Below are 26,831 nucleotides of genomic sequence, written 5' to 3'. Positions count from 1 at the left end.
ATTTCAGAAGGGTTTTCATTTAAATTCTCTTACGAGCTTCTTATGTTAAGAACAAAATGAGTTCTACCCCTTGATTTCTGCTTAAAAGGGAGCTGAGAGTGTTTGTTTAATTTAGACTTCAGGGTTTTGGGATGGGGAATGGGAAACAAAGCCAAAATACTTAGCATGTTTAAGGGACATAGAATAGTCCCCGCTCCCAAAATTTCACATAATGTGAGAACTTGGGGAAAGTTTTTTCACCATATGACTAGAGAAAATAAAAGGTAAACAGATTTAAACACCAGGAGGACAGATTTTTTTAATGCTTTGATCTGTGGGGCCATTTTTAATTTTTGTTGTTTTTCTTTTTTCGTCTTTTTGTCAACAGTTCTGCCATCACATTACCATTTGAGAATAGTCACAAACCGTTTCTCGAGGTCATTTCAGAAACACGTTGTTTTGTATTTATTGTGGATTTCCTTTGGTGGGTGCTAGTTAATCTCCTAAACTTCCTGCTCCACGCAAACCCCAGTCGCAACTTGAGACCATCAAGTCCACGGTGACAGGAAGGAATGTAGTTAATGTCCATATTCTATGACTCAGTGATTATCTCCAGAGAAGTGAATGGATGCTCTGTTGTGAAGTCTTTCTTAAATGATTCATGAACCAGGGAAATCTGGGCTCGACTGTCCACCAGCGGGACACAGAGGGGCTGGGGGGCTTAGTGAAGGGCCGTGTGGCCGTCGGGTGGTATGTCCACGACCTCCAGGCCCCCACGACGCTCTCTGGGCAGAGGACACCCGGCCAGCAGCCGTGCTCAGTTAACTCATGCGTTTGACAGTGTGTTATCATCTTAGTCAGCATAATTGAGAAAGAACCTAAAGAAAAGGGTCTTATTGTGTTATATTCCTTCTGAGGAGATCATCATACACGCTCCTGTGTAATGGTCTGTGAATCTGCCATTCCCCCAGGCCCTTCTCTTTGCCCTTTTGAAATCAGACATTTGTTTGGATTCTCCAGCGGGAACGAAGGTGTGTCTGGAAGGCGGTGATGGGATGAGATTCCTCGCCTTGCACCCCCGGGACCCCCCAGGGCTGGCCCTTCCCCATCCTGGCATCCAGGCATCTGGTCTGTGATAAACACTCAATGAGTGTCTGCATCTTTGAACAAATTGATGGTTACGGAGGCTGACTTTGCTAGTAAACCAGGTGGATGAAAGAGCCGTGCTAAGGTGTTGGGTGGCTGTCTCCCCTCCCCCAGGAAATGCTCTCCGGGGTGGTGGTCGTATCTGGGAAGGATTCGGTCCAGCACCAGGGAGTCTCCTTGACAGTGGAAGGAACCGTGAACCTCCAACTCAGCGCCAAGAGTGTGGGTGTGTTCGAAGCATTCTATAATTCTGTTAAGGTAAGAATGCTTGCGTTGCACGTTTTTAGTTCGTTTTTCAAATGTCTGTGGTGGTTTTCACTTGCTGTCTGGCTCGTTATTTGTCGCTATTTTGCAAGGAATGGTGGTAGTCATACTTTTACTATTTACTAATCAAACTGAAAAAACATTCAGATGTTTTGATTTTGAATATGTTCTGTTATTGAAAGTCTGCTTGTTTTTATTCCCATTAGATAGGATTAGGGGAACTTTAGGGGGGACTAATTTCAGCCATTAAAGAGAGCAGAGCTCTCTGAGAAGTTGTTCCTGGGCCTTCTGGCACTTACCTTCCTAAAACAAAACTGTTATTTTAACTGTTATTTTAATCCAGCTGCTGTTGGATATAGCATTCAGGTAAGATGCAGGTAGAGCCATTCTTTTCTGTCACTTAAAGTTCTGTGTTCTAGAAGGTGAACTCTTTTTTCTATACTTATAGTTTCCTTTTCCTGAAGGACATATTATTAACTCTTTAAGTTTTGAGGGGGAAAGAGTTGAGAGGAAAGAAAGGTTCATTAAAAGTATTCAGATTCAGGGCCTTCCCAGGTTTTTCCACAGTTTTCTTATTTTCTTCCATCGACACTTAGAGACTCACTTCAGAAGCTGTGGATTTTCTCAAAGTGATTGTAAATCAATGGCTTAGAGTACCTTAACTAAGTAAGGTGCAACACCTGCCTTTTAGGCAGGTTCCGAGTGTGAGTACTGTTTCCCTCCCAGGGCCCAGCCAAGGAGGCCTGCACGGGTGCCCAGGGCTGCACGAGGGCCCCGCACCTTGCCAAGTGCCGTGCACGTCTGCTTCACTCTGAAGGTGGAGGTGCCCGCCGGAAGGGTCGTTAGGACAGTCAACTGATATATTTCGCGATAAGGGAGGGAAGTATATCAGTTCACTTCCTACTGTGCACCAAACACCTAAGCATCCAATCCTGCAAATGAACCAGAGATCTTGGGCTGACTCACCGCTGACAGGGCACCAGGATGGTAGCGGCCGAGGGCTGGGGTGTGGTGTCTCAGGAGATTATTTAATAGACACAGTAACGTGAAAGAAAGTGCATCCAGAAGTGCTTGTTGATGGACTGACTTGGGTTTTCTTTACAGCCCATCCAGATTATCAACAGTACCATCGAAATGGTGAAACCAGGAAAATTTCCCAGTGGCAAAACAGAAATTCCTTTTGAATTTCCTCTGCACGTGAAGGGTAACAGAGTTCTGTATGAGACTTACCACGGCGTGTTTGTCAACATTCAGGTGAGAGTTTCCTCATCCTGTGTAGCTGACTTCACAACTTTTCTTCTGCAAAACAGCTTGGTCTTTCTTTCACTGAAAGTTCATAGGTGGACCCAAGAATTTAATACTGTATTTATTGCTGAGCCCTCCCATGTATATTCTGTATTGATTTCTCACTTTGCCCTGAAGAACATATTTTATGTATGACCATTATCTTTGATGGGGATCTAGGAGGACCCAAGCTGTAGCTTCTTACCAAAATTCCGTTGTTTCTTTGGGGCTCAGTTCAGGCCACACTGACACTCTAAGGGGTGCTTTTATTGTTGGTAGTAGACATGCTCTCACTTCTCTCTGGCACCCGCACTAACTCGTCTATTTTATACGTATAAATATCTCTTTGTTTCATACCCAAAGGCTCCCGCTCTGACATAGGCTTGTATTCTTTATTGAACAAACCTTGTAAATGAGGGGGAAGTGGATTTATGACTTCCCGTCTACCTCCGCTGGTTCAGGGTTCTTTCACAGTCCCTATTGTTGTCTCAGGCGCAGTTTGGAGTCATGACTCAGAGCGAGAGAAAGAGAGCCTTTCCTTTATTCAGCAGAAAGAAAGGTACTTTTGTGATATCAGCCTTGCAGCGGTTCCCCTGCTGGATGAGACAAAAGTATTTTGTCTTATGTATGTGCAAGAGGGCTGGCAGTTAGGAAATTTTTTGATTTATTAATTTTTAGCTGATAATTTGGTCTTGGTAGAGACCATTCCCCTGCTTAAAATATAGCACTTTTAAAATAAAAATCCTCCAAACACTTGTGAGAGTTCAACCAAAGGTTTGTCTGTATGTGAGTTTTATGTATGGCCTAAGAGATCAGTCAAGAAGAAACTCATGTAGTATGATGTACTCTATCGCAATAAATACCTTTCTGTAAAGAAAAACTTTTCTAGTCCTTTGTTATCGGTGCACCTGTTTCAGGCAATAAATATACTGAAGGCTTTGGGCAGCTCATAAGAAGTAACAGTAAAGTGTCTAGGTTCAGAGGAGATCCCTTGCATAGACATACAGATCGCTGCTGTGGAGACCCGCATCCTCTGACCAGCTTTCTAGGTTGGGAATACTTTCACCATGAAAGAAAGTATTGCCTTTTTACTTTTTAGCAAGACTGAAAATATCTCAAACGTTGCATTTTCAAAATTATTTTTATTCTCTTGCCAGAATCAGCATCAATCTGCTTTACCCATACAGTAGTTCTTTGATGCTGCTTATTTAGTAAAAGAAGCATATATTCATTAGAAACTGTGAACAGAATAACATCAGATTTTCTGTGGTCATACTTCTTACTTGTCACTTTCTTTTCCTGTGTTTATCATTCTTGTTAAAAGATTAATTTGTTTAAAATAAAATTGGAAATCTCACGCTTTTCCAAATATTGCCAAGAAACCAGACAGATATACATACAAAACTTGGGTTCCTGTGGAGCTGTGTGTAAGTTGGAAACTAGTTAAAATGCAGAAGAAGAGTTAACATGTGGTTAATTCTTTAGTAAGGTAAATAATCACGCCGACCCCCTTTATTTTGGTCATTAGATTTTACCACTTTGAGGATTAACCTCAGAATGCTACAACTTGGAATTCTGCACCTCCCCAAATATCTCATAAATTTCTGAAAACGTAGAGATGTCTTCTCAACCTCAAATTTATAAGAGCTTGTCACCTTACACTTACCACTAGATTCAACATTTATTAGAATTTTGCCACCTTGTTTCATCTGTATTTATTTTTTTTCTGAATCATTTCAAAGTTAGTTACAGAATCGTGACAATTCATTTCAAAATACTTCAATATCTATCACCAAAAAATAGGGACATTCTTCTACATAATCCCAGTTAACTATTTTCACACCTATCAGAATGAATAAAAATTCCCCAATATCATCAAATTCTCAGCTCTTATTCAGATTGTCATTGCTTCTTTTGAGAAATACACTTCTTGAGAGAAACTAGAATTATAGCTTCTTGATCTCTTTTTCATTCGCCAGTTCACTCATTCACTCAGTCTCTAGATGGGGCTTTTTCTAGCCTCCTTGTTGGACAGTGGAGCAGGTGCCCGGCAGAGAGGTGCCACACGGGGCGTCACCTTCTCAGTGCCATCGCTTATCGAGCTTCCCATGAAGAGTCCCGGGTGCGTGACTTGGGATAGAACGTGTTGTTGTTGAGCCCTAATAACATCTTTCTCAAATTATACGGGTGCAAAGACATTTTACATTTATCCTCTGAATTGTGTTGTAGTAACATAATGTAAAAACAGGAAAAATCATAAGACAGAATAAAGGATTTAAAATGTAGCCAGTATTAAATTGCCAACTTGCAGGGGCTGGTTTCCTTGTAACTTCTTGCAGGGCTTGATCCTGTTTGCTCTGATCCTTCTTCGCAGCCACGTTGCCTCCATCTCTCACCCTTATGAGTAGATAGAGCGCACAGGAGGCTGTCAGCCTTTCTGGTCGTCCTCTGTGCAGCCACTTTTTCCTTTAAAGGTTGTTTAAATCACGGGGAAGTTTTATTGTGGTTGTTTTACTCTTGTGGCCGTACTAGCAAGGTTTTATACTGTAAAACACAAAACACAGCAGTACCAACATGTCTGCTGAAATTGTGTATTCAGAATTAAATGACGGAGATGCTCGTCCTCCTTGTTCACAGTGGAAATATCCTTTCCAGGAGTCTGCTTTAAATCTGTTGACACACGTTTTCTTTCCTCGTTCCTGTCCTGTGTTTACTGACAGTCGAAAAAATCAAATCTTGAGAGTTCCCTGGCAGCCCAGTGGTTAGGACTCCGCGCTTCCACTGCAGGGGGCACGGGTTCGATCCCTGGTCGGGGGGGACTAAGATCCTGCATGCTGTGCATCCATAAAAAAAAAACAAAAAAAGATCGAATCTTGCACCTCCTCTTGGAGCCCTGCTCAAGTCTGACCCTCCTGACCCCCTCTGACCGCCTGTAGTTCACACCATGTAGATCACTCCTTAATAACTGGGAAGGATCATGATAGAGCGAAAAGATCCAGGGCTTTGCAGCAGACAGATCTGGGCTGGAGTTACAGTATTGCGTAAAGATTCAGAGCATGGGTTTCAGCAGCAGGCAGGCAGGTATAAATTCAGATCCCACCTCTGTGACTCCAGGCAGCCTTCATGACCCCTCTTCCTGGGGGGTTGATGAGGCCTTGGTGTGAAGTACTTAGCGTAGTGCCTGGCGCATAGAACATGCCAAGTAAATATTTTCTGAATGATTAAATAAATGAATTAATGGTGACTATCCTTATATTTTGTCAACAGTTCTTACATTTGTATCATCAGAATTAATTGAGAAAGTACATGTGAAAGAACTTAACGTGGGACTTCCCTGGTGGTCCAGTGGTCAGGACTCCACGCCTCCACGGCAGGGCCCACGGGTTCCATCCCTGGTCCGGGAACTAAGATCCCACAAGCTGTGCTGTGTGGCCAAAAAAAAAAAGAAAAAAAATTTAAGAACTTAACACAATTCCTAAAACATAACCTCAGTGTTTTTCCTCTTTTCTCCATCTTTCTCCCCTTCCCCCCACTTACCACAAGCTGCCTTATATTACTAATTATTGCTTTCACACTTAAAAACCTTCAGTGACCAAAAGTTGGTGCCCGTTACTCACACTCTCTCATCTGCAAGTTATAGAAATCCAGCTCAAACTGGCTTAGCCAAAAAAGGGGTATTGGATCATGGAACTCTCAATTCCAGGGGACCGTCTAGGCCAGGACGGACACCGGTTGGCCCCCAGCTTGGTGTTCTCGGGGGTGAAGTTGGCTGTTGGCCGGCGGCCGCAGGCTTACACTCTGCTGGCCTGGCAGCCCCAGCAGAAGGGACTGTTTCCCGTGGCCCAGCAGCAGTCCTGCCTTTCTGGTCACTTCCACACCCCCGTGGGATGGGGAGAAATCAGCCCCGCCCAAAGCCCTGAGACTGAAAATGAGGAAGGGACGTTCCCATTGGGAAAACGATCGGGGAGACCATCCAAAACCTGAATAAAATGCTGCCCATTCTAGGCAGTGTGTGGGCTGTACAGGAGAAAGACAGTGGACATGCATATGTGCATGTATATATTGTGCATTATACACACAAACATAGCATATACATATATGGTACAGCCCTCACTGAGCTTGCCTGGTTGGGGAGACCAGATTGAAATCTCGATAGAGAATATCTATATCTATATCTGTGTATATATATGTGAAGGCCCTTGCAGACAAAGGATGATTTTTTTTTTTCTTTAATGTTTTAATCTCCCAGGAGTACCTTGAATACATAGCAGCTTCTTGTTTAACGTGGACAGATTGGTCATAATAGTTGTAGCTTCTTGACTCAACTGTGCATGTAGTTCCAGTTCTACAAGTTATTTTAATGTTTTTCTCGGATGATTAAAACAAGAGCTCACTTTATCAAACATACGTTCTGTGATTTTTTGTTTAAAGTTAGCATTAAGACAGTGATCGTGCTGTAGAAGTTTGTTACCGCACAGTCTCTCGCGGACAGGGCTGTGAAGGAACAGTCTCAGGTGCAGCCGAGCTTTCGGCTCGGGGCCCATCGCAGCAGGTGCACCGGCAGTGGCTAGTTAGAAGGGCGGCACAGGGACAGCAGAGGAGCTGAATACGGCCAAGTTCAAAGCAAGCGTGATGCTCCGTCCCTTTGCTGTCCACGTTCTCTTGCTCGCAGGATACGTCTGTGCTGGCAGATGGGGGAGGGCCGAGGGGAGGAACAGGACTGGCCATTGGGGAAGCTGGCTAACGGACTCTGGGGCTTCCTTATACGCTTCTCTTTACGTTTGCATACGTTTGAGTTTTCTAAAATGACAATTTTGCAAAGACTTTCCCCTCTTTTTTCCTCCTGTGAGGAAGAGCTCATTTTGAGATGCCCTGGAGGCCCGAACTCAGGACTCTGAGCCCTGTCACTAGCACCGCTTCTCTTCCCCACGTGGCGCGCAGAGCTCTGCCCTTGCCCCGGCGCCCAGCGCGGTGCTGCCCACGCAGAGAACCCAGCGAGTGAGAGCGACCTGGGGGCTGACCCACGTCTCCCAGGTGGGCCTGTGAAGTCTAGATGCCGTCCAGGGCTTTGCAGTCCTGCTGCCTGTGTTTTCTCATCCTTACTACAAAACAGCGCCGTTTTACCCAGAGCTGCTGTGTGCCGGGCCTTGGCGTATCACACGCTACCTCGTTGGGGCCTCACTAAGGTAGTGTTAGCGAGCAGGAAGCGGAAGCTCAGAGAGGTTGTGTTACTTGTCTGGGCTCACCCAGTAAGGCCGGCGACCGGAAGTGAGCGAGCTTCTGCTCCTGCAGGCCTGCTCTTCCTGCTCTGCCTCTCTGGTCTTCCCTGTGTCCCAGGTGAGACTCTGCACCTGTGTTCCAGGGGGTCCAGCTACAGGATGGCCGTGAGAATGGGCTGAGGAATAACCTTAAAGTGTTTTTTTAATAGCAGTGTTTTTGTTCTGAGCATTAACTCCCCCTATTATGTATATTAATTTCATATAACACATTAATTGGACAAAGTTTCCCTAAAATATGTTGATTGACTTGCCTCTTCGTAAGTAATTCCAAGATGAAAGCAAACCATCTAAAAGGATGTATCCTCCTCTGCCTTTCCCTCCAGTATACCCTGCGCTGTGACATGAGGCGGTCCCTGCTGGCCAAGGACTTGACCAAGACCTGTGAATTCATCGTTCACTCTGCTGTAAGCTGCACTCGGGGGCTCTGGGTTCAGCAATAGGGATCTTCTGTGGGGTCTGGGACTGGACCCCACTTACAAGCAATAAGTTAGCCTGGTAGTGTTTCGTGCATGCTGGGGAGAGACTCGGGACTCCTGGGTTAGAGACGGGACTGTATTTCTCCCGGCATGGCCGGTGTCAGCATGTGTGTCATTCCCCTGGGCCAGAGCCCTGTGGGGTGATGCCACGGGCCCAAAGGGGTGCTGCACCTGAGGGGTTTTGTGCCGCAGCTGCGGAGCCCCGAGCTGGGGAATCCGCCTTTGTTACAGCAGGCAGTGAGCAAGCCTGCGCTTTGTCCTGGAGGGAGACATCACCTTGTCCCTCAAGGCAGCTTCAGCGAACAGCTGGGAGAAATGGCCCAGCCCAGGGAAAGAAGGCCAGGGCCTTGCCTTCTCGGCCTGTGCAGCAAGAACGTGCAGGGATGCTCGGGCTGGGCTGGGGAGCCTCTCCCGACACCTTCTGCTAGTACTTTGCAGTGACAAAGTGTCCTTAAAGACTCCTCTCACGTGCCAGTGCTGCAGGTGACACGTCGTGGTGAGTAGTCATGCCCACGGCCCTGGATTCCTTTGTGTCTCAGCCTCTCCAGGTCCTTTGGGGCAGGGCCTTTTACACTATTATGAAATGTCCATGGGTATCTTTTAGTGATGATTAAGTGAAAATGTAAGACAGGTTTCTTGTGCATAAGATTGACAAAATCACTGATGCACTTGCATCATTTTTGTGACTTTTTAGGATTTCCAATATTTGTAGTTTCCCTATTTATAAATTTTTAATAATCATAGTGTTAAGTATTTCTTTCAGCGATTCAGTATTTTATGTAAAATATGATGAAAATATTTATCCTTTTTGGAAGTTAACTTGATTTAGATGGATATTTTCCTTTTTTCCATCAAGGGTTTTCAAAGTGAAGCAAAAAAACTTTTTCTCATGTAGATAATCCCCTAAAAAAGTCACATACCATTTTATGTGCTAAATAAAAAGCGCCTCCAACTTCGTGAAGAAGAATGAGCCCAAATCCAGCCCCCCGCCCAGAGCTGGGCCCGCAGACCCTGGCCCCCGGCCCATTGATGACCGCAGAGCCCGCTTATAGGCCAGCTCGTGCTTCCTCCCTGCTCCTGGGCGTTCACCCGCACTTGGACTTCAGGAGTCTTCGTGACTGATTTCACTAGAAGCCAAACCATGCTGTGACCTGTACTACATGAAGTTAAATATTCCTTTATATACTGTGAGGAAGAATATATTATTCCCTAAAGAATATGTTCATGAACCTATTAGTAAAAAGGATATATTCAAGAAGAATATTTCCTAGAATAAGCTTCTGGTGAGTGAGTGAACTTGGCAAATTGGTCGGTGCCCTTTCTCCTCCACAGCTCCGCTGCCATCTGGGCGTCAGTGGCCTTTTGGCCCCAGCCCATGAGTAAAAGACACTGGGCAGGCCCCGTGAAGCTTGGCTGTATTGATGGATTCTGCACTTCTGTAATGCGGAGATGATCCTTGTTAACTAATTACGGCAACATGCAATTAATTATGTTAACATATAATTACTTATGTTATAGGTGTGATTCTTCCTGGTAGACAGTTGTACAGCTGAGTGGCTAACAGCACCGGCCTTGGAGCCGGGCTGCCTGGGTTTGGATCTCACCTCTGCCCTGTACTTGAGCCACCATTTGAGCCCTCTGTGCCTCACTGTCATCTGTGAAGTGGGACCAGGGCCAGTAACAGCACTGCACAGGGTCACGGTGCCGATTCAGTGGCTTTTATTCTCAGAAAGAGGTTCAAAATAAATGTCTCCCAACAACACTGCTCTGTTTTTAAATTCTGGACCTGAAAGGGACCTTAGAGACTAAGAAGCCTGTCCCCTCATCTTACAGATGAGGAAACTGAGTCACAGGGATGAGGACCTTGGACAGCACACAGCCTTCCTTGTTTCTTGGCAGAACTGTGTTTAGAATCCAAGCATCCTGCCTCTTAGCGCCAAGGTCTTCCTGGTTCACGATGCTACCTTGTGTTTCCTTAAATGGGGAGAGGCAAGTCTGACCTGTGGACTCTCTACTGATTTTGGTTTCTCCTCCTCTTGTAGCCTCAGAAGGGGAAACTGACTCCGAGTCCCGTGGACTTCACTGTCACACCTGAAACCTTACAGAATGTCAAAGAGGTAACGTGTTCCTTACACGCCAGTGCCAGGGAGGCTTTCTTAGTAACCGGATCCCACTGACAGACAGTCGCCCACCTGTTCTTTACTTGGCTATCAAGTCATCAGCAAGAGGAAATTTTTGTCTCTACCTGAAATAGTCTGTATTTTCAACTTTAATTTCTTTTTAAATTCAGTAACTACTTAGCAGAAGGATGGTTTTTAAAAGAGAGGGTATATGTTTATAATTTTTTACTGTCTTCTCCCAGTTTTACTGCACTGTGGTCAGAGACCCCCTCCCCTGAGCCCCAGGGCCGCCTCTGCCTGTCACGGGGGCCGCAGCCCCTGGTTTCTCAGCTGGGCCCCTGGTCACTTGTCTTTTGTGGACGTGGCTTTTCCTCCCTACCCTAACCCTGCATTCTGCTCCCTGGACCCTCCTGACTGGGGTCGGGTCAAAGGCCAATTTGGGAGGATTATTGGCTTCATCTCGCGGGAGGCACAGCTGAGGCGGGGGTGTGCCATGGGGAGCCTTTCAGAAAGTCCATTGAACATCTCTCCCTTCTCTGGTTTCTGGAGCAGTGACCCCAGTAGGCCAGTCACGTTTTCTTCTCAGGAATTTGAACCTTGATTGGAAACTTGCAGTTGCCTAAGAGAATTTTACTGGGAACTGCTACTGCTTTTCCTTTTTCTAAACAAATAGCCTCTTTTAGTGTTTTTTAGAATTCTGTCTTGAATCAAGACTTTTTTAGAGTTCTTTGCCTTTGGGGGCCACCAGGTACAGAGCACCCTTGCTCTTGACCTCCAGTACAGGGCACCAGCCACGCATGACCACTGACCCTTGAGGTGGGGCTGGTCGGATCGAGATGAGCTTCAGGGGGAGGTACTGACTGGGTTTCAAAAAATCGGTATGAAAAAGAGAATGTAAAACATCACTCATAACTGTAAACTACTGATTATGTGTGCAATTGATAATATTTTGGATATATTGATTAATTTTACCTGTTTCCTTTTACTTTTTTTTTTTTTTAATTTTTATTTATTTATTTATTTATGGCTGCATTGGGTCTTTGTTTCTGTGCGAGGGCTTTCTCTAGTTGTGACAAGCGGGAGCCACTCTTCATCGCGGTGCGCGGGCCTCTCATTATCGCGGCCTCTCTTGTTGCAGAGCACAGGCTCCAGACGCGCAGGCTCAGTAATTGTGGCTCACGGGCCTAGTTGCTCCGCGGCACGTGGGATCTTCCCAGACCAGGGCTCGAACCCGTGTCCCCTGCATTGGCAGGCAGATTCTTAACCACCGCGCCACCAGGGAAGCCCTCCTTTTACTTTTTTAATGTGGCTACTCGAAAATTTTAAATTACACAGTTGCTTCACATTTGTGGCTTCCATTATGTTTCTGTTGGACAGTGGTGTTCTCAACTCTGAATTATCTGCAGTAACTGGGACACAGCCATAGGAAAGACCGCTAGGACAGATGTCTCTAACTCTTCAGTTCTGTTTTTCCCGTGGCATCGTCATTCACCCATGACCATTTTCCTCTGTCCGAAGAGAAAAGGTCCATAGGTTTTTTAGTCAAGCATTGAAGAAAATTGTTCTCTTTAAATTTCCTTGAAATAAAGTTAATGTCTTGGTTTTTCAAAATTGCATAATTGGGAACATTTGAAAATTGATTATCTTTTTAAAACCTCTTTTTTTCCTTTTGGTGACTGGTTGTCCTTAAACACTGTCAGCAACTTCTTTAGACATTTTTATGTCGTGTCCTTGGTGAGCAGGAGCGTCCCAGACCTGACCTAGGCAATCAGGATGCTTCCGTGAGAGAGCTGGTCATTCTGTGCCAGCAACATCAGGTGCCTTACGTCTGTAGATAGCTGTTGAATAATTCAGTCTGTTACTCAAGTTGACAGAAAATGTAAGTACTGTTGTACCTTTTTTCCCATTTTGTAAACCAGGGTCCCAGTGGATTTTATAAAAGTTACCGGACCCTGTTTTCAGTTTTTATTTATACCAAAGTGACTTGAGTGACTTCTCCTGGCGCCTCCCACTCCTGATGTGTCTGCTTTTGTCTTGTTTTAGAGAGCCTTGCTTCCCAAATTTCTCATCAGAGGACATCTCAACTCGACCAACTGTGTTATCACACAGCCGCTAACGGGAGAGCTGGTGGTGGAGAGCTCGGAGGCCGCCATCAAAAGCATCGAGCTGCAGCTGGTGCGCGTGGAGACCTGCGGTAAGGTCCCCACCCCGTCCCCGCCTCCGTTCTTCCCCCTCCATCCTCCCCACCCCGTCCCCGTCCCCCGTTCTTCCCCCTCCATCCTCCCCACCCCGTCCCCGTCCCCCGTTCTTCCCCCTCCATCCTCCCCACCCCGTCCCCGTCCCCCGTTCTTCCCCCTCCATCCTCCCCACCCCGTCCCCGTCCCCCGTTCTTCCCCCTCCATCCTCCCCACCCTGTCCCCGTCTCCCGTTCTTCCCCCTCCATCCTCCCCACCCTGTCCCCGTCCCCCGTTCTTCCCCCTCCATCCTCCCCACCCCGTCCCCGTCCCCCGTTCTTCCCCCTCCATCCTCCCCACCCCGTCCCCGTCCCCCGTTCTTCCCCCTCCATCCTCCCCACCCCGTCCCCGTCCCCCGTTCTTCCCCCTCCATCCTCCCCACCCCGTCCCCGTCCCCCGTTCTTCCCCCTCCATCCTCCCCACCCCGTCCCCCGTTCTTCCCCCTCCATCCTCCCCACCCCGTCCCCGTCTCCCGTTCTTCCCCCTCCATCCTCCCCACCCCCGCTGCCGCCAGCCCTTAGCCACGAGCTCGCCTCTCGACTCCAAGAAACGTACGTTTGAGGAGCGTGGGATGTGGAGGGAGGGAGGACTCCGGGATCCTGCAGAGACGGGGGGAGAGCAGGTGAGTGGGCTGATGCAGGTTCTCCTAGACTCACGCAGGGCCTGTGGCTCAGCCTGTCTGGACGTTTGCTGTGTTCTGACCGCGTGACGGTTTCTCCCTGTTCCAGGCTGTGCAGAAGGGTACGCCCGCGATGCCACAGAGATTCAGAACATTCAGATCGCCGACGGGGACGTGTGTCGGGGCCTCTCTGTCCCCATATACATGGTCTTCCCCCGGCTCTTCACCTGCCCGACACTGGAGACCACCAACTTCAAAGTGGGTACGTGTGCTGCCCTTGGGGTGCCCCCGGGAGGGGTGCAGCCACCGGAGGGGACGGGCCTGCTGGTCCACTGGGGTCAGATGCAGCCCAGAGCACCCAGTCCTTCAGTCACTCAACAAAAACGCAGGCAGAGCAGCTGTGTGGCGCTGAGGGTCCCCGGTGAGCAGTCCCGGCTCCGAGGAACTTGTGTCGCCACCCCCAGGGAGACAGCGTGGGCCGGGTAGGTGACCACGAGCTCTGTGAAGGACACTAAGCCAGGGACCAGCCGGCCAGGCGCATGAGGAGGTCAGGCCGGCTCCCTGCTGGGCTGGCATCTGACGGAGACGCAAGACCTGAGACAGACCAGTGTGAATGGTAGTCTTCCCGCGGGCTTTAGCTCCAGCAGCTGAGGGTGTGTCGGTCGTTTTCCATGAATGCGTGGGTAGATATTTTGACCACAAGATCTGAATCACGTGACAGATGCAGTTTTCTATACTGCTTTTCCTCCCTTCACTTTATATTATGCACCTTTCCATGGTTTTAAGTATTCTGATAAAGTATTTTGATGGTGCATTCATCCTAATAAAATGCTCATGCTTACGAAGTTCAGTGGAGAGCTTACTCCCCACCACAGAGACACAGCAGGATGGACCCTCGGGCCTCTGCCCTGGCTGACACGACCTTCTGCAGACTGACCGAAAGACCTCAGAAGTGTCCCCGGGCTCTGTGTCATGCGCAGGCTCACTGGTGAATAGATAGAATAAGGAGCTTTTGGTAAATGATTGTTTTTATACCCGTTTCATTGAGAAATGGGAACATAGTCCCAAAGGCCAATGTGTTTTCTTAATGTCATATTCCCCCTAAATCTTCTAACATACATCATTACTAGTCCAGAGACAATCTTTTTTTTTTTTTTTTAAATTAGACTGTGATTTTACTTTTTTTTTTTTTTTGATTTTACTTTAAATAATTACAAATAATGTAATTTAAAGTTGAAGAAAGTAGAGGGAATTCCCTGCCGGTCCAGTGGTTAGGACTTGGCACTTTCACTGCCGTGGCCCAGGTTCAGTCCCTGGTCTGGGAACTAAGATTCTGCGAGCTGCATGGTACAGCCAAAAAAAAATTGAAGTAGAGTTTCATCACCGAAGTTGAGTGTATGCTCTTTGTTTTACGAGAGGGAAAGGTGGTCACACCTGGCATCGCGGGGTGCTGCTCGGACCTTTCTGTGCCCTCGTGTGAGCGTGAGCCCCGGAGCAGCGCCGGCCCGGCCGGCTAGAAGCACAGTCTAATACCAGTGGAGCCCTCGAGTGCTTTATCTGAAACGTTGTGTTGTAGTGAGAACATAATGGGGTCAGGACGCCCTTGTCAATAGAAAAGAGGGCGACAGACCCAGCTGTTCACCGAATACGGAAAAGCATAGCACGGTCGGCTGAAAGATGACATAGGGTCAAAGTTGACCCGAGCTAACAAGGTACCACGTTTTCCCTCAGAAACTGTGTATGGTTATTGAATAGGTAGTATATGCCCACTGTACACAATCCAGAGGCACCAGGGCCTCGAGTGCAGAGTCAGTGCCTGCAGCCACCCGGATCCTCCCGGCCACAGCCTCGTGCCAGCCCCGCGCGTCCCACCGGGAGTGCTCCCTGGCACCAGGTGCTCCCTGCCACGCTGCCCACTGTGTTCTGAAACGGGTGTTTTTTCGGGAGCATACACTGCAGCGCTACATGAGCCGTGGTTGGTTGAATCCGCAGATGCAGAACCACAGCTGTGGAGGAACTGCTGAATAAGGGGCAGCCTATAAGCTCTATGCGGATGGTCAACTGTGTGCAGGGTCGGCGTTGTTCAGAGGTCGGCTGTACTTTGATTTGAGGTTGAGGAGGAGCTTGTCTGTTGATTTCTCAACTTGGTTTTCCTACCTAAACTTCAAAGAAGGTCCAAAAATTATTTTTTTCTGCTATGCTATGCATTAGGCACCTCTACTTTCTGTGTGTTATATTTGTCAGACTTACTAAGTGTCCACATAAGATTTAATAATGAGGTGCCTGTGATTCTTCCATAGAAATAAGGCCCTCAGTCCATCAGCCAGGACATCACTGATGCTTTTGTCCTCGTGGCTCCTGTTTCGTTTGTTCGGGGGCTTGCACAGTGGCCGCCCCGTCAGCTGGGGGGGTCCCACAGGGAGGAGGTGGCCCACGGTCATTGAGCGCTGCAGCCTCTCGTAGCCCTGGGGTTGCCGTCACGTGGCTGGTGAGGTCGGGCTCCGGGTCTCGGGTGCGGGCAGGGTGAGCCCCGCGTCCTGCGTTAGGCGCCCATCTGGGTGTGCCCCTTCACCTTGACTGCAGGGGCCTTTGCACGGCCAGGCCCGCGGCGTCCTCCGGCCCAGCTCACGGTGCCCCCCCCCCAGGGAGGACAGCGAGGTGGTTAGAGGACCTGGGGAGGGACGGTGCAGGGCAGGGCCAGGGGCTGTTCCGGTGCGGGACCGTCATCGAGGAAAGAGGGAAGGGACAGGGTGCATGCTGCTGGTGCACAGCTCCTGCCCCGGCTGATTCTGGGTGACGGTGACAGCCACACACGGGGACGTTGTCCTTGGGCCGCAGGCGGGGCCTGGACGAGCTGACCCCAGCCCCTTCCCCAGCTGAGCCCCACGCTGCGGTGCTGCCCGCCTCGCTCTTCATGCTGGGGAGGGACCCCAGCTGGACTCTCTTCGGGGGCTCCCTCCTCACACGCGCCCCTCTTTCTGTCAGTAAGCTTACCCTTAGCGGCTGGAGAGCTGGGGAGAAGACTCTTGTTTGCTGAAAGGTAAAAGAGGAATGTTTGAACAGGTGTTGTAGGGAAATCAACCAGTATCCAAAGGAACTACAGTTAGACTGCTTGCTGTTTCTGAACATTGTTTCTTGCCTGGGCTGGGAGACGTGTCCCCAGACAGCGGCGGGCCAGTTTGGAGTCCACTCTTCCATTAAGAACTGTAGGAAATGTAAAAATAAAGCCAAAGAGTACACGTGAATTGACAGGATTCTAGAAGATTCTCTGTAGTAAAGACGAAGGACAAGGAGAGTGTTTGGGGAAGCTGAGGCCTTACAGCATGTTCCAAGGTGAGAAGACCAGCTTACTTAGGCAGTCCCGCCAGTGTAGCCGTCTACACTGACTCTCCCGGACGCTTGGGGTGATGTACGTGCAAACCCACACAGCCCCCGGTGCTCCCTCTCTGTCAAGAGCTCGCCGCGCCCATGGCGGGGTTGGTGTTTGGTTCCCGCTGCTCAGGGCCGGTGGGCATAAAGCCTGTCCTTTCTCTTCCCAGAGTTCGAGGTTAACATCGTTGTGCTGCTTCACCCTGAGCACCTCATCACAGAGAACTTCCCGCTGAAGCTCTGCAGGGTGTAGCCGGGAACAGGTGGAAATGCAGCCGTGCCGACCTACGGGAGCTGAAGCCGGCGGCACCGAACTTGCTTTCTTGATGGTTCTGTATCAGAAATGAGTCTGACCCTTCTTCCTCATTCCCTCGAGGCCCCTCTAGTCAGAGCTTCCCTTTGAAATTCGTCAGGATTTCTTCATGGCGTTGGCAAGATTGCATCCCAGACAGTAAATTTCCTGTGACTCCTGACTAACCTGCTCCTTTTTAGGTTCAGAGCACAGTTGTAACAGAGTCTGAACTTTGCTGGAAAGTGAGGTCAGGGACAAAGGAAACCGCCTGTCTGGCCGATGGTTGTGGCCAGGGCTCCCGACAGCTCCCCGACCCCGCAGGGTGGCGACAGGCGTGCTGGTTGCTCATGACGTTGGCGGACGCCCGCCAAGGAGGGCGCCGTGGTGCCCGCTGCAGATGCGCAGAGTGTTTCCCACTCTGTTCTCTTTTATAACATTTGTCGTGATAACTTCAGAACTTCTGGGGACCTGGGGAAAGTGTGCTTTGCCCTCCCGGGAGTGAGGGGATCTGGTGACCACGGCTGGTGCTGGAGTATTTCTGAGTCTCAGGACCTGGTGGGAAGTTGCCTGCTGCCGTCTTCCCAGAGTCCGTTTAAGTGCGAGGTTCTGTCGGGGATAAAAACACGTGTCCACGCCCGTCGTTGTTGCCTGGGTTCTGAGTGGCAGGGGACCCGGGCCCAGGCCAGCAGTGAAGACCCCTCTGTGCTGGGCGGGACCTGGACCTGATGAACTTGGCCCACCTCCATCCCACCTGAGGGACCTGCGTTGGTGGGGTGGGGGGAGGTAGTTTGGCCTGAAGCCATTTTCTCCCTCGCCTCCTGTGGGGACTTGCAGTGTAGGGTGGGTCTGTTGCAACACATTTCTTCCTTCACATCCTGCTGTTGTTTCTCTGGGCCCACAATTAACCTCAGAAGTAAGCCGCGCACTGTGCACGCTGCCTGGCCTTCCTCTCCTGAGGGAATAACTATCACCTGAAGAGCTGCCAGCAGCCCGGCCGCCTTTATCATTTTGTTCAACCTCGAGGGGCCCGGGTGAGGGCCATTTCCTTGCCCTTCTTGGACGGGCACCTCCACCATCAGTTATTAAGGAAAACTTGGACGTTTGGGTGTCTTGGGCAGCAGCAGTCCCACTACTGCCCTGGCTGGAGCTGGGGGTGTCCGTTGTCAGGTTCTCCCGTTACAGCAGGGGCAAGGGGAGGTGAAGGAAAGAGGCCGTGAACCTAAAACAGTACGTTTTTTTGGGAAATGCCGGGTTAGGCAGGAGCACCTCTGGCTCTTGGAGCTCCAGCGGAAATGGGGCCTCGCTCTGGTTCTCAGCCACATCGTGAGTTCCACAGGAAAGGTGGAGAGGTCGGTCAGAAATAAAGCGTTTAAAAAAGAAGCCAAAATATCGTGCCTGACTTCACCCAGAGCTCATGTCCCGAGCCCACCTGCTCCGGTAGCTGGGGGGAGGAGGGTCCCTGGTGTCATTTCTGCCTTCTTCGTTGAGGCCCATAATTCCCGAGCCTGAGTCTGAATTACCTTTAAAACCTTTGGGGTAAGACTACCCCCACCTGCTGGCGGCGCTTTGGGCTGTGGCAGATCACCAGTGCTTCCACAGCCCCCCCTCTGATTCCCTTCCAAGTTCAGAAATAGAGTTGCATTTCCGTGGAGCCATGCCCACTTTACTGGGGACTGACTTCCAACTCCTTTGCAGCGGGGTGTGGTCATGTGACAGGGAGGACCTGGGCCCCTTCCCGCGGCTGGCCGAGAACAGGCCTGCTCCCCACCCAGACCGTGCCGAGCACAAGGAACGTGTGAGCAGAACAGCTGGCCTCCCGCCTGTGTCGCGGTCACCGGAAAGGGAAAGGAATGGGTCCTCTTCAGAGCACGGGATTGCCGGGTGTCTGGGCTGCAGCAGTCCTGCCCTTTCCTGCCCTGGAGCTTGTGACGTAGGGTCCGGTCCCACCCGTGCCTCTCGTACAGCCCGAGGTCCACACGCATGTAGGATGAAGAAATACTCCTTCATCTTCATGCCCACCCTCTGCATCAAGATTCTTAGGGGTCCAGGACCTTGCCCGGGCCCAGCTGGTCAAACACCAGGGCGGGTGTAGACCAGCACTCCCCGGAGCTGTTGCTGATCTCATCCAGCCACCCCAGGACCCAGCTGACCCAGCCCTACCCAGTAAAACCTCCCTGACCAGAGTGGAAGGAAAACAGGCTGGTTTTCACTGTCACTAACTGTTCTAGAGATCTAAAAGATTTGGTTAGGTTTTCCTGGGAGAAGTGTCAATGCCAAGATAAATTCTGTGATGACAGCTGTGACGCAGCCCTTTCATCCTGTGTTCTGGGAGGAGAGATGCCACAGGCTGGCGAGTAGGGTGCTACTGTTGTCTGGTGCTGGTTCCCACACATCCTTGAAACCTGCAGGAACTGCTTTCTCAAGTGAGGCCGCCCTCCCTGAGGGCTGGGCCGCTCCCACTCAGGGGGCTCCACGCAGATGGTTTGCAGTTGCTGGAGTGTTGATAGATACCAGCCATGTCTGTGCATCTAACGAGAGCAGGAGCTCTGTGAGCATTCATTGTTATTCTGGATCAGACCCTGTGCTGAGTGCCATGCATGTATTATCTTAATTGTGTAGCAACACTATGAGGAGGGAACTCTTATCCCCATTTAAAGATGAGGGGATTGCGGTTGATGGAAAGACACAAAGACATAATTTGTGCCTGCTTCTTCAAGACTCATCAGATTTGGGGGAGCATCTGCTTATTGAAGACCAAGGGCTGAGATAACACTAGAATGTTTGGTTGCTTGTCATCTGGATCAACTGTCCTTTCTCCAAAAGAGGCCTCTGTTTGGTTCCCTTGACAAAGTCCAGTAGTGGCAGGAGGCTCCGTGAAGGTCCACGAAGAAGCAGCTCCAGAGAAAAGGATTTCTGAGAGATGAGGTTTGTTCAGCAAGGGCCCCACGACAGGGGATGTGATCACTGTCTCCCATCTCGATCAAGGATTAGAGTTTTAAGACCACAAACTCTGGGTCTTATGTGACAGAAGTGGGAGGAGCTTTTCTGTCTTCAGATGAGCAGCCAACTGGGGGAGGCTGGGCCAGCAACCCAGACCTACTGCTGCTGGATACACCAAGAAAGGGGTGTGCTCAGACTTAGCTGTGGAAAAGTGGTAGAAAAGAGCAGAAAAATAAAATTCTTAAATACTCATTTTTGTTTTAAAATAGCTTCAACATCCGTATATATTAAGAAAACTCAAATTCAAAACCCAGTACAGTGAAAGAGCAGACAAGTTTAAGAATTGAGTATTTACTTCCTAAAATGTTCACCACCATGTTCCTTTATATTTTACAGAAAATACATACTTTTCAATCCATGGAAAATTTGCAAAAATCAATGATACGTTCTTGCCACAAAGAAAAAAACTCAGTAAAATGTTAACATGTAGAAATTGCCCAAGCCACATACTCTACCATAATGCAATAAAATTAGAAATTGATACTAAAAGGAAAATAAAATTCAGTATAACCACATGTAAATTTTATAACATTCTTCAAAGAGGAAACTAAAACTTCATTTATGGACCCTTTTAGATTTAATGAAAATGAGTATACTATTTAGCAAGAGCTTTGCACTATGGCCAGTGCTGCAGTCAGAGGAAAATTCATAGCCTTAAATGTTTTTATTATACCAGAGAGAATGAAAACTAATGAGTTAGGCATTCACATTAAAACTCTAGATAAGCAAAATAAATAGGAAATAATCATGATAAAACCAGGAACCAATTGATATTGATATGAAATTTAAAACACTGGAAATTTATAAATAAGTCCACAAGTTTATACTTTGAAAAGCCTAATTCAACTGGCTGATCTTTAATAGAACAAAATGAAGTGAAGGGAGAAAAATATGTAACACTAGGAACAATTTCATATTAAAAGGAACCTGATAAGAATTATAATATTACAGTATGTGCATTTCCTGCTAATTTGCAAATGTCGATAAAACGCAGAGTGACTCCAGAAAAGATGGGGTACCAGAATAAAATGGTAGCCTATGGAAGAAATTGAAAAAACTGCCAAAGAAGTATCACTGAAAAGGTGCCAGGCCCCAGATGTCTTTACGGCAGGTTTCTATCAAAGCTTTAAAGATTAGATAGTTCCTCTGTTATTTAACCTTTTGCAGGATATAGAGAAGGATGAAAAGCCTTCTAATTTATTTTATGAAACCAGCATAGCCCTAATATAAAAATATGATGTTATCAGTTAGGATTAGGTTTAGCTGTGAGTAAGGGAGACCCAAAGTGAAGAGTGGCTTAAACAGGACTCGTATAAATGTCCACAGGTAGGTCAGAGCTGGCATAGCAGCTCAGAGCCAAGATGTTCTTAGAGATCCAGGCTACTTCCAGCTCACTGTGATACCTTTTCTAGGGTGTGACCGTTGTCTTCATGCTCTAAGATAGTAGCAGCTAGCTCCAGCCATCACATCTGCATTCCAGGCATCAGAATGGGAGAAAGGATGAAGGTGAAAAAAGGTCAAAGGTCAAGTACCAACTCTATTGAGGATCATCTTGATGGATGCCATAAGGTATATGTTATTTTAACCTTTTATTTTGGAAATTTCAAATGTATAGAAAAGCACAGCGTCATATAGATTATGTCATACCCAAAAGATGTCTATTTGTTAACATCTTTATTGAAACATAATTCATGGACCATAAAATTTACCCATGTAAAGTACACAATTCAGTAGTTTTAGTATACTCACAGAGATGTGGAACCATCACCAAAATCTAAGTTTAGATTATTTCCTTCACTCTAAAAAGAAAGCCTGAAGCCATTAGCAGTCAGTCCCTTCCTCTTCAGCCCCAAGCAACCACTAATTTACTTTCTGTCTCCACAGGTTTGTGTATTCTGGGTATTTCATGTGAATGGAATCATACATTGTGTGGTCTTTTGTGACTGGCTTCTTTCACTTAGCATAATGTATTTAAGGTTCATTTGCATTGCAACGTTTGTCACTACCTCATAACTGCTTTATTTTTGGGGGGGGTGGGTAGCATATTTTAAGATTTATTCAGTCCCATAGTTACTTTCCAAAGTTGTCCAAGAAAGCTAAAAAGAAGCAGTTGGGAAGGGAAATGATGAGACGTTTGAAGTTTGAGTCAGTCTGATCTCAGTATGTCCATCCCAGCTTAGTTCTAACTCATTTGAAGATAACTGTAGTTTTTCCCTGGTTTAAAATGGCAATTCACAAAGTAAGAATCAATCAAGCTGTTTCCCAGTGAATGACACTGAGCTTCACCAAAAAACTACCCTCAAGGAGCAAAAAGGCTACAAAGTAAGGAATCATTAAACTGACATTCCTGAAATGGGGAATTCCTTGTCAAGGTGAGCCATCCATACACTCATTGCATTTGAGGCAGCTACTGAGAAATCCTCAGCAAACCTAGAAATGAATTACTTAGTTCCCACAACCAGCCAAAGGACAGGTGCACACTTTCTGCCTGTCTGTGCACCACATACAAATGCACTACCACGTGACAACGTGGGGTTTTACAGTTTTTTCCACAGCAAGACAGTAAGTCTTTCCACAAAGTCTAGAGCAGGGCTTTGGTTTTGGTTCTTTCTGGTATTCTAACATTGATACCTGTTGGGACATTGTGAATAAGAGGTTAGTATGAGTGCTTTGCCGTGTCACCATGAGCCCGGGTTCAGCCATAGTCGTTGTGGTTCTGAACTGCAGTACAGGGGTCTCTTAGAGTCCAGTCTCTTGCCCTCTTTGGCTCTCTGTCTCTCTCTCTGTCACATCTACTTCTGCCTCTGCTGACATCTTGGCATGCTGGCTGTCAAGTGCAGCGCCGCCTCTTAGTCTCCTCCCAACGGCCATGCCTGGACCAGCCCCTCAGCCGCCTCGTGCTCCTTCTGTCTTGGCCTTTCTTTCCCTCCCCCTCCCTCGTAAGTTTTTTTTTTTTTTTACATTTTTAGATGTATTTTTTAAATTAATTTATTCTAACAGTCATTAATTCCACAATTATTTATTAAATAGTTTTATATGTGGGGCATTGTACTAAGAACTAGGGCACTGAGATACTTATTTCTTGTGTAACTCTAAGCAAGATAACTGAATTCCATAAGCCACAGTTTTCTCATTTGTAAAATGGGACCAATGATAATACTTATTCATAAGAACATCATGAGAATTAAATGCAGTACTATATGTATATATGTATATTACTGCATTTTATTTATATAGTGTTTGAATATATACATAGGAATACATAAAGTACTTGAATTAAAAAAACTGTAGAGTCTTAAGTTGTCACTCAGTAGGTTGTTAATTTAAAAAAAATTTTTATTGAAGTATAGTTGATGTACCATATTATATAAGATACAGGTGTATAATATAGTGATTCACAATTTTTAAAGGTTATACTCCATTTATAATTATTATAAAATATTTGCTATATTCCCTGTGTTGTACAATATATCCTTGTAGCTTATTTTATACCTAATAGTTTAGATGTATTTTTAATTAGTGGGTAACGACCATCTTTTATGAGAGGATTCCAAATGGTTAGTTCACACATGCATTTTCTTTATAGAGTAAAAAGCTGGAGATAAGCGTTTGTGATCTACAAATAGAACACTCTTAACTTAAAAAAAAATTCATGCAGTTTTTTTCAGATACAAGAGCCAGATGTTTTTGTTTGGACTATCAAATGGAAATGAACTGCCTGCATTCCTGGGCGTGCAGACCTAAATCCATTCTAGAATATGGATATAAATATATTCCATGGCAGCTTTTATTTATATTTGAATAGACTACATGGAAGTTAGAAAAATGTTCTACCACAATAAGTATAATAACTTTATTGAGTACTTATTATGTGCCAGGTGTCTTATGCTATAAACTTTACATACTTATTTCATGCTGTCATTATCAGAAGCTTGTAAAGTAGATATTATTTTTTCATTAGTCATTTTAATTTTATTTTATAAGTTGGCTGATTTTATTGAGGTATAGTTGATTTACAATATTATGTAGGTTTAAGGTATACAGACAACACATTGATTCACAATTTTTAAAGGTTATACTCCATTTATAGGTATTATAAAATATTGGCTATGTTCCCTGTGCCATATAACATATCAAGCTTTATATTCTAGCTTATTTATTTTATGCATAGTAGTTTGTACCTCTTAATCCCCTGCCCCTCTTTTGCCGCTCCCCATTTCCCTATCCCCACTGGTAACTACTAGTTTGTTCTCTATATCTGTGAGTCTTTTTTCTTTTGTGTTATATTCACTAGTTTTACTTTTTAGATTGTATATATAAGTGATTAACATACAGTGTTTGTGTTTCTCTGACTTATTTCACTAAGCATAATACCCTCTAAGTCCATCCATGTTGTTGCAGGTGGTAACAATTCATTCTTTTTTATGGCTGAATAATATTCCATTGTTCGTATATATGTGTGTGTGTGTGTGTGTGTATGTACACACACCACATCTTCTTTATCCATTCATGTATAGATGGGTGCTTATTTGCGTCCATATCTTGGCTTTTGTAAATGCGGCAATGAATATAGGGGCATATATATCTTTCTGAATTAGTGTTTTGTTTACTTCGGATAAACACCCAGGAGGGAAATTGCTGGATTGTATGGCAGTTCTATCTTTAATTTTTTGAGGAACCTCCATTCTGTTTTCCATAGTGGCTGCACCAATTTACATTCCCATCAACAGTGTACGAGGGTTCCCTTTTCTTCACATCCTCTACAACTTTTGTTATTTGTAGACTTCTTGATGATAGCCATTCTGACAGATGTGAGGTGATACCTCGTTGTTTTCTCCACACCCTCACCAATACTTGTTATTTATTGTCTTTTTGATAACAACCATTCTGACAGGTGTGAGGTAATATCTCATTGTAGTTTTGATTTGCATTTCTCTTATGATTAATGACATTGAGCATCTTTTCATGTGCCTGTTGGTTGTCTGTATGTCTTATTTGGAAAAAATGTCTATTTGGGTCTTATGTCCATTTTTTAAATCAGGTTGTTTGTTTTTTTCATGTTGAGTTGTATGAGCCATTTATGTATGTTGGATATTATCCCCTTATTAGTCATATCATTTGCAAATATATTCTCCCATTCAGTACATTGTATTTTCATTTTATTGGTTTCCTTGGCTGTGCAAAAGCTTTTAAGTTTAATTAGGCCCCATTTGTTTATTTTTGCTTTTTTTTCTTTGCCTTAGGGGACAGATCCAAAAAAATATTGCTATGACTTATGTCAAAGAGTGTTTGCCTATGTCTTCTAGGAGTTTTATGGTTTCAGATCTTACATTTAGGTCTTTAATCCATTTTGAGTTTATTTTTGTATGTAGTATTAGAAAATGTCCTCATTTTATTCTTTCACATGTAGCTGTCCAGTTTTCCCAGCACCACTTACTGAAGAGATTGTCTTTTCTCCATTGTATATTCTTGCCTCTTTTGTTGTAGATTAATTGACCATAAGTGGGTAGGTTTATTTCTGGGCTTTCTATTCCATTCCATTGAGCTATGTGTCTGTTTTTGTGTCAGTACCATACTGTTTTTGAATACTGTAGCTTTGTAGTATAGTCTTAAGTCAGGAAGCATGATTCTTCTGTTCTTCTTTCTCAAGATTGTTTTGGTTGTTCAGGATCTTTTGTGTTTCCATAAAATTTTTAAATTTATTTGTTCTAGTTCTGCGAAACATGCCATTGGTATTTTGATAGAGATTACACTGAATCTGTAGATTGCCTGGGGTAGAATGATCATTTTAACAATATTAATTCTTCGAATCAATGTGCATTGTATATCTTTTTATCTGTTTCATCTTCAGTTTCTTTCATCAATGTCTTATAGTTTTCTGAGTACAGGTCTTTTACTTCCTTAGGTAGGCTCTTTCCTAGGTATTTTATTCTTTTTAATGTGATTGTAAATGGGATTGTTTCTTTAATTTCTCTTTCAGATAGTTTGTTGTTAGTGTATAGAAATGCAACAGATTTCTTTATGTTAATTTTATATCCTGCAACTTTACTGAATTCATTGATGAGCTCTAGTAGTTTTTCAGAGGCATCTTTAGGATTTTCTGGGTATAATATCATGTTACCAGCAAACAGTGACAGTTTTATTTCTTCCTTTCCAATTTGGATTCCTTTTATTTCTTTTTCTTTTCTGACCACTGCTGTGGCCTATGTTGGGTGGGTGGGTGTGTGTTTGTGTGTATTTATTAACAATTGTTAATAAACAATTGTTAACAATAGTTATATCTTCTTCTTGGATTGATCCCTTGATCCTTATGTAATGTCCTTCTTTGTCTCTATCAGTCTGTTTTGACTGATATAAGTATTGGGACTTCCCTGGTGGCACAGTGGTTAAGAATCCACCTGCCAATGCAGGGGACATGGGTTTGATCCCCGGTCCAGGAAGATCCCACATGCCACAAAGCAACTAAGTCCATGCGCCACAATTACTGAGCCTGTGTTCTAGAGCCCATGAGCCACAACTACTGAGCCCGTGTGCCTAGAGCCTGTGCTCCATGACAAGAGAAGCCATAAATAAATAAATAAATAAATAAATAAATAAATAAATGTACTAAAAAAAAAGTATTGCTACCCCAACTTTCTTTTGATTTCCATTTGCATGGAATACCTTTTTCCATCCCCTTACTTTCAGTCTGTGTGTGTCTTTAGATCTGAAATGAGTCTCTTGTAGGCGGCATATATATGGGTCTTGTCTTATTTTTGTATCCATTCAG

The 26,831-nt window shown here is 45.8% G+C and overlaps 1 protein-coding gene across 3 annotated transcripts in view; it reads left to right on the top strand.

Annotated features, from left to right (window-relative positions):
- The window catches only part of VPS26C (VPS26 endosomal protein sorting factor C), a 70,342-nt gene extending 46,953 nt beyond the window's left edge, over positions 1 to 23,389 (top strand). Inside the window, exons 2-9 of one of the 3 annotated variants that reach the window (XR_005019723.1) lie at positions 1,240 to 1,383; positions 2,494 to 2,643; positions 8,276 to 8,356; positions 10,471 to 10,545; positions 12,592 to 12,742; positions 13,511 to 13,663; positions 16,941 to 19,987; positions 21,475 to 23,389. Coding sequence is in view for 2 of the 3 variants with exons in the window: in XM_036851026.1 (XP_036706921.1) it covers positions 1,240 to 1,383; positions 2,494 to 2,643; positions 8,276 to 8,356; positions 10,471 to 10,545; positions 12,592 to 12,742; positions 13,511 to 13,663; positions 16,941 to 17,023 (837 nt within the window). In the remaining variant the exon portion in view is untranslated. Of the gene's footprint in view, positions 1 to 1,239; positions 1,384 to 2,493; positions 2,644 to 8,275; positions 8,357 to 10,470; positions 10,546 to 12,591; positions 12,743 to 13,510; positions 13,664 to 16,940; positions 21,024 to 21,474 lie in introns of those variants that run through there. The other 2 variants (XM_036851026.1, XM_036851027.1) reach the window with 2 other exon arrangements.
- The last annotated feature ends 3,442 nt before the right edge of the window (positions 23,390 to 26,831 follow it).

This window comes from Balaenoptera musculus, chromosome 4, assembly GCF_009873245.2.
Source record: "Balaenoptera musculus isolate JJ_BM4_2016_0621 chromosome 4, mBalMus1.pri.v3, whole genome shotgun sequence".
Taxonomy (NCBI): domain Eukaryota; kingdom Metazoa; phylum Chordata; class Mammalia; order Artiodactyla; family Balaenopteridae; genus Balaenoptera; species Balaenoptera musculus.
The sequence above is the reverse complement of the archived record's forward strand: the minus strand, read 5'-3'. Positions and strand labels throughout refer to the sequence as shown.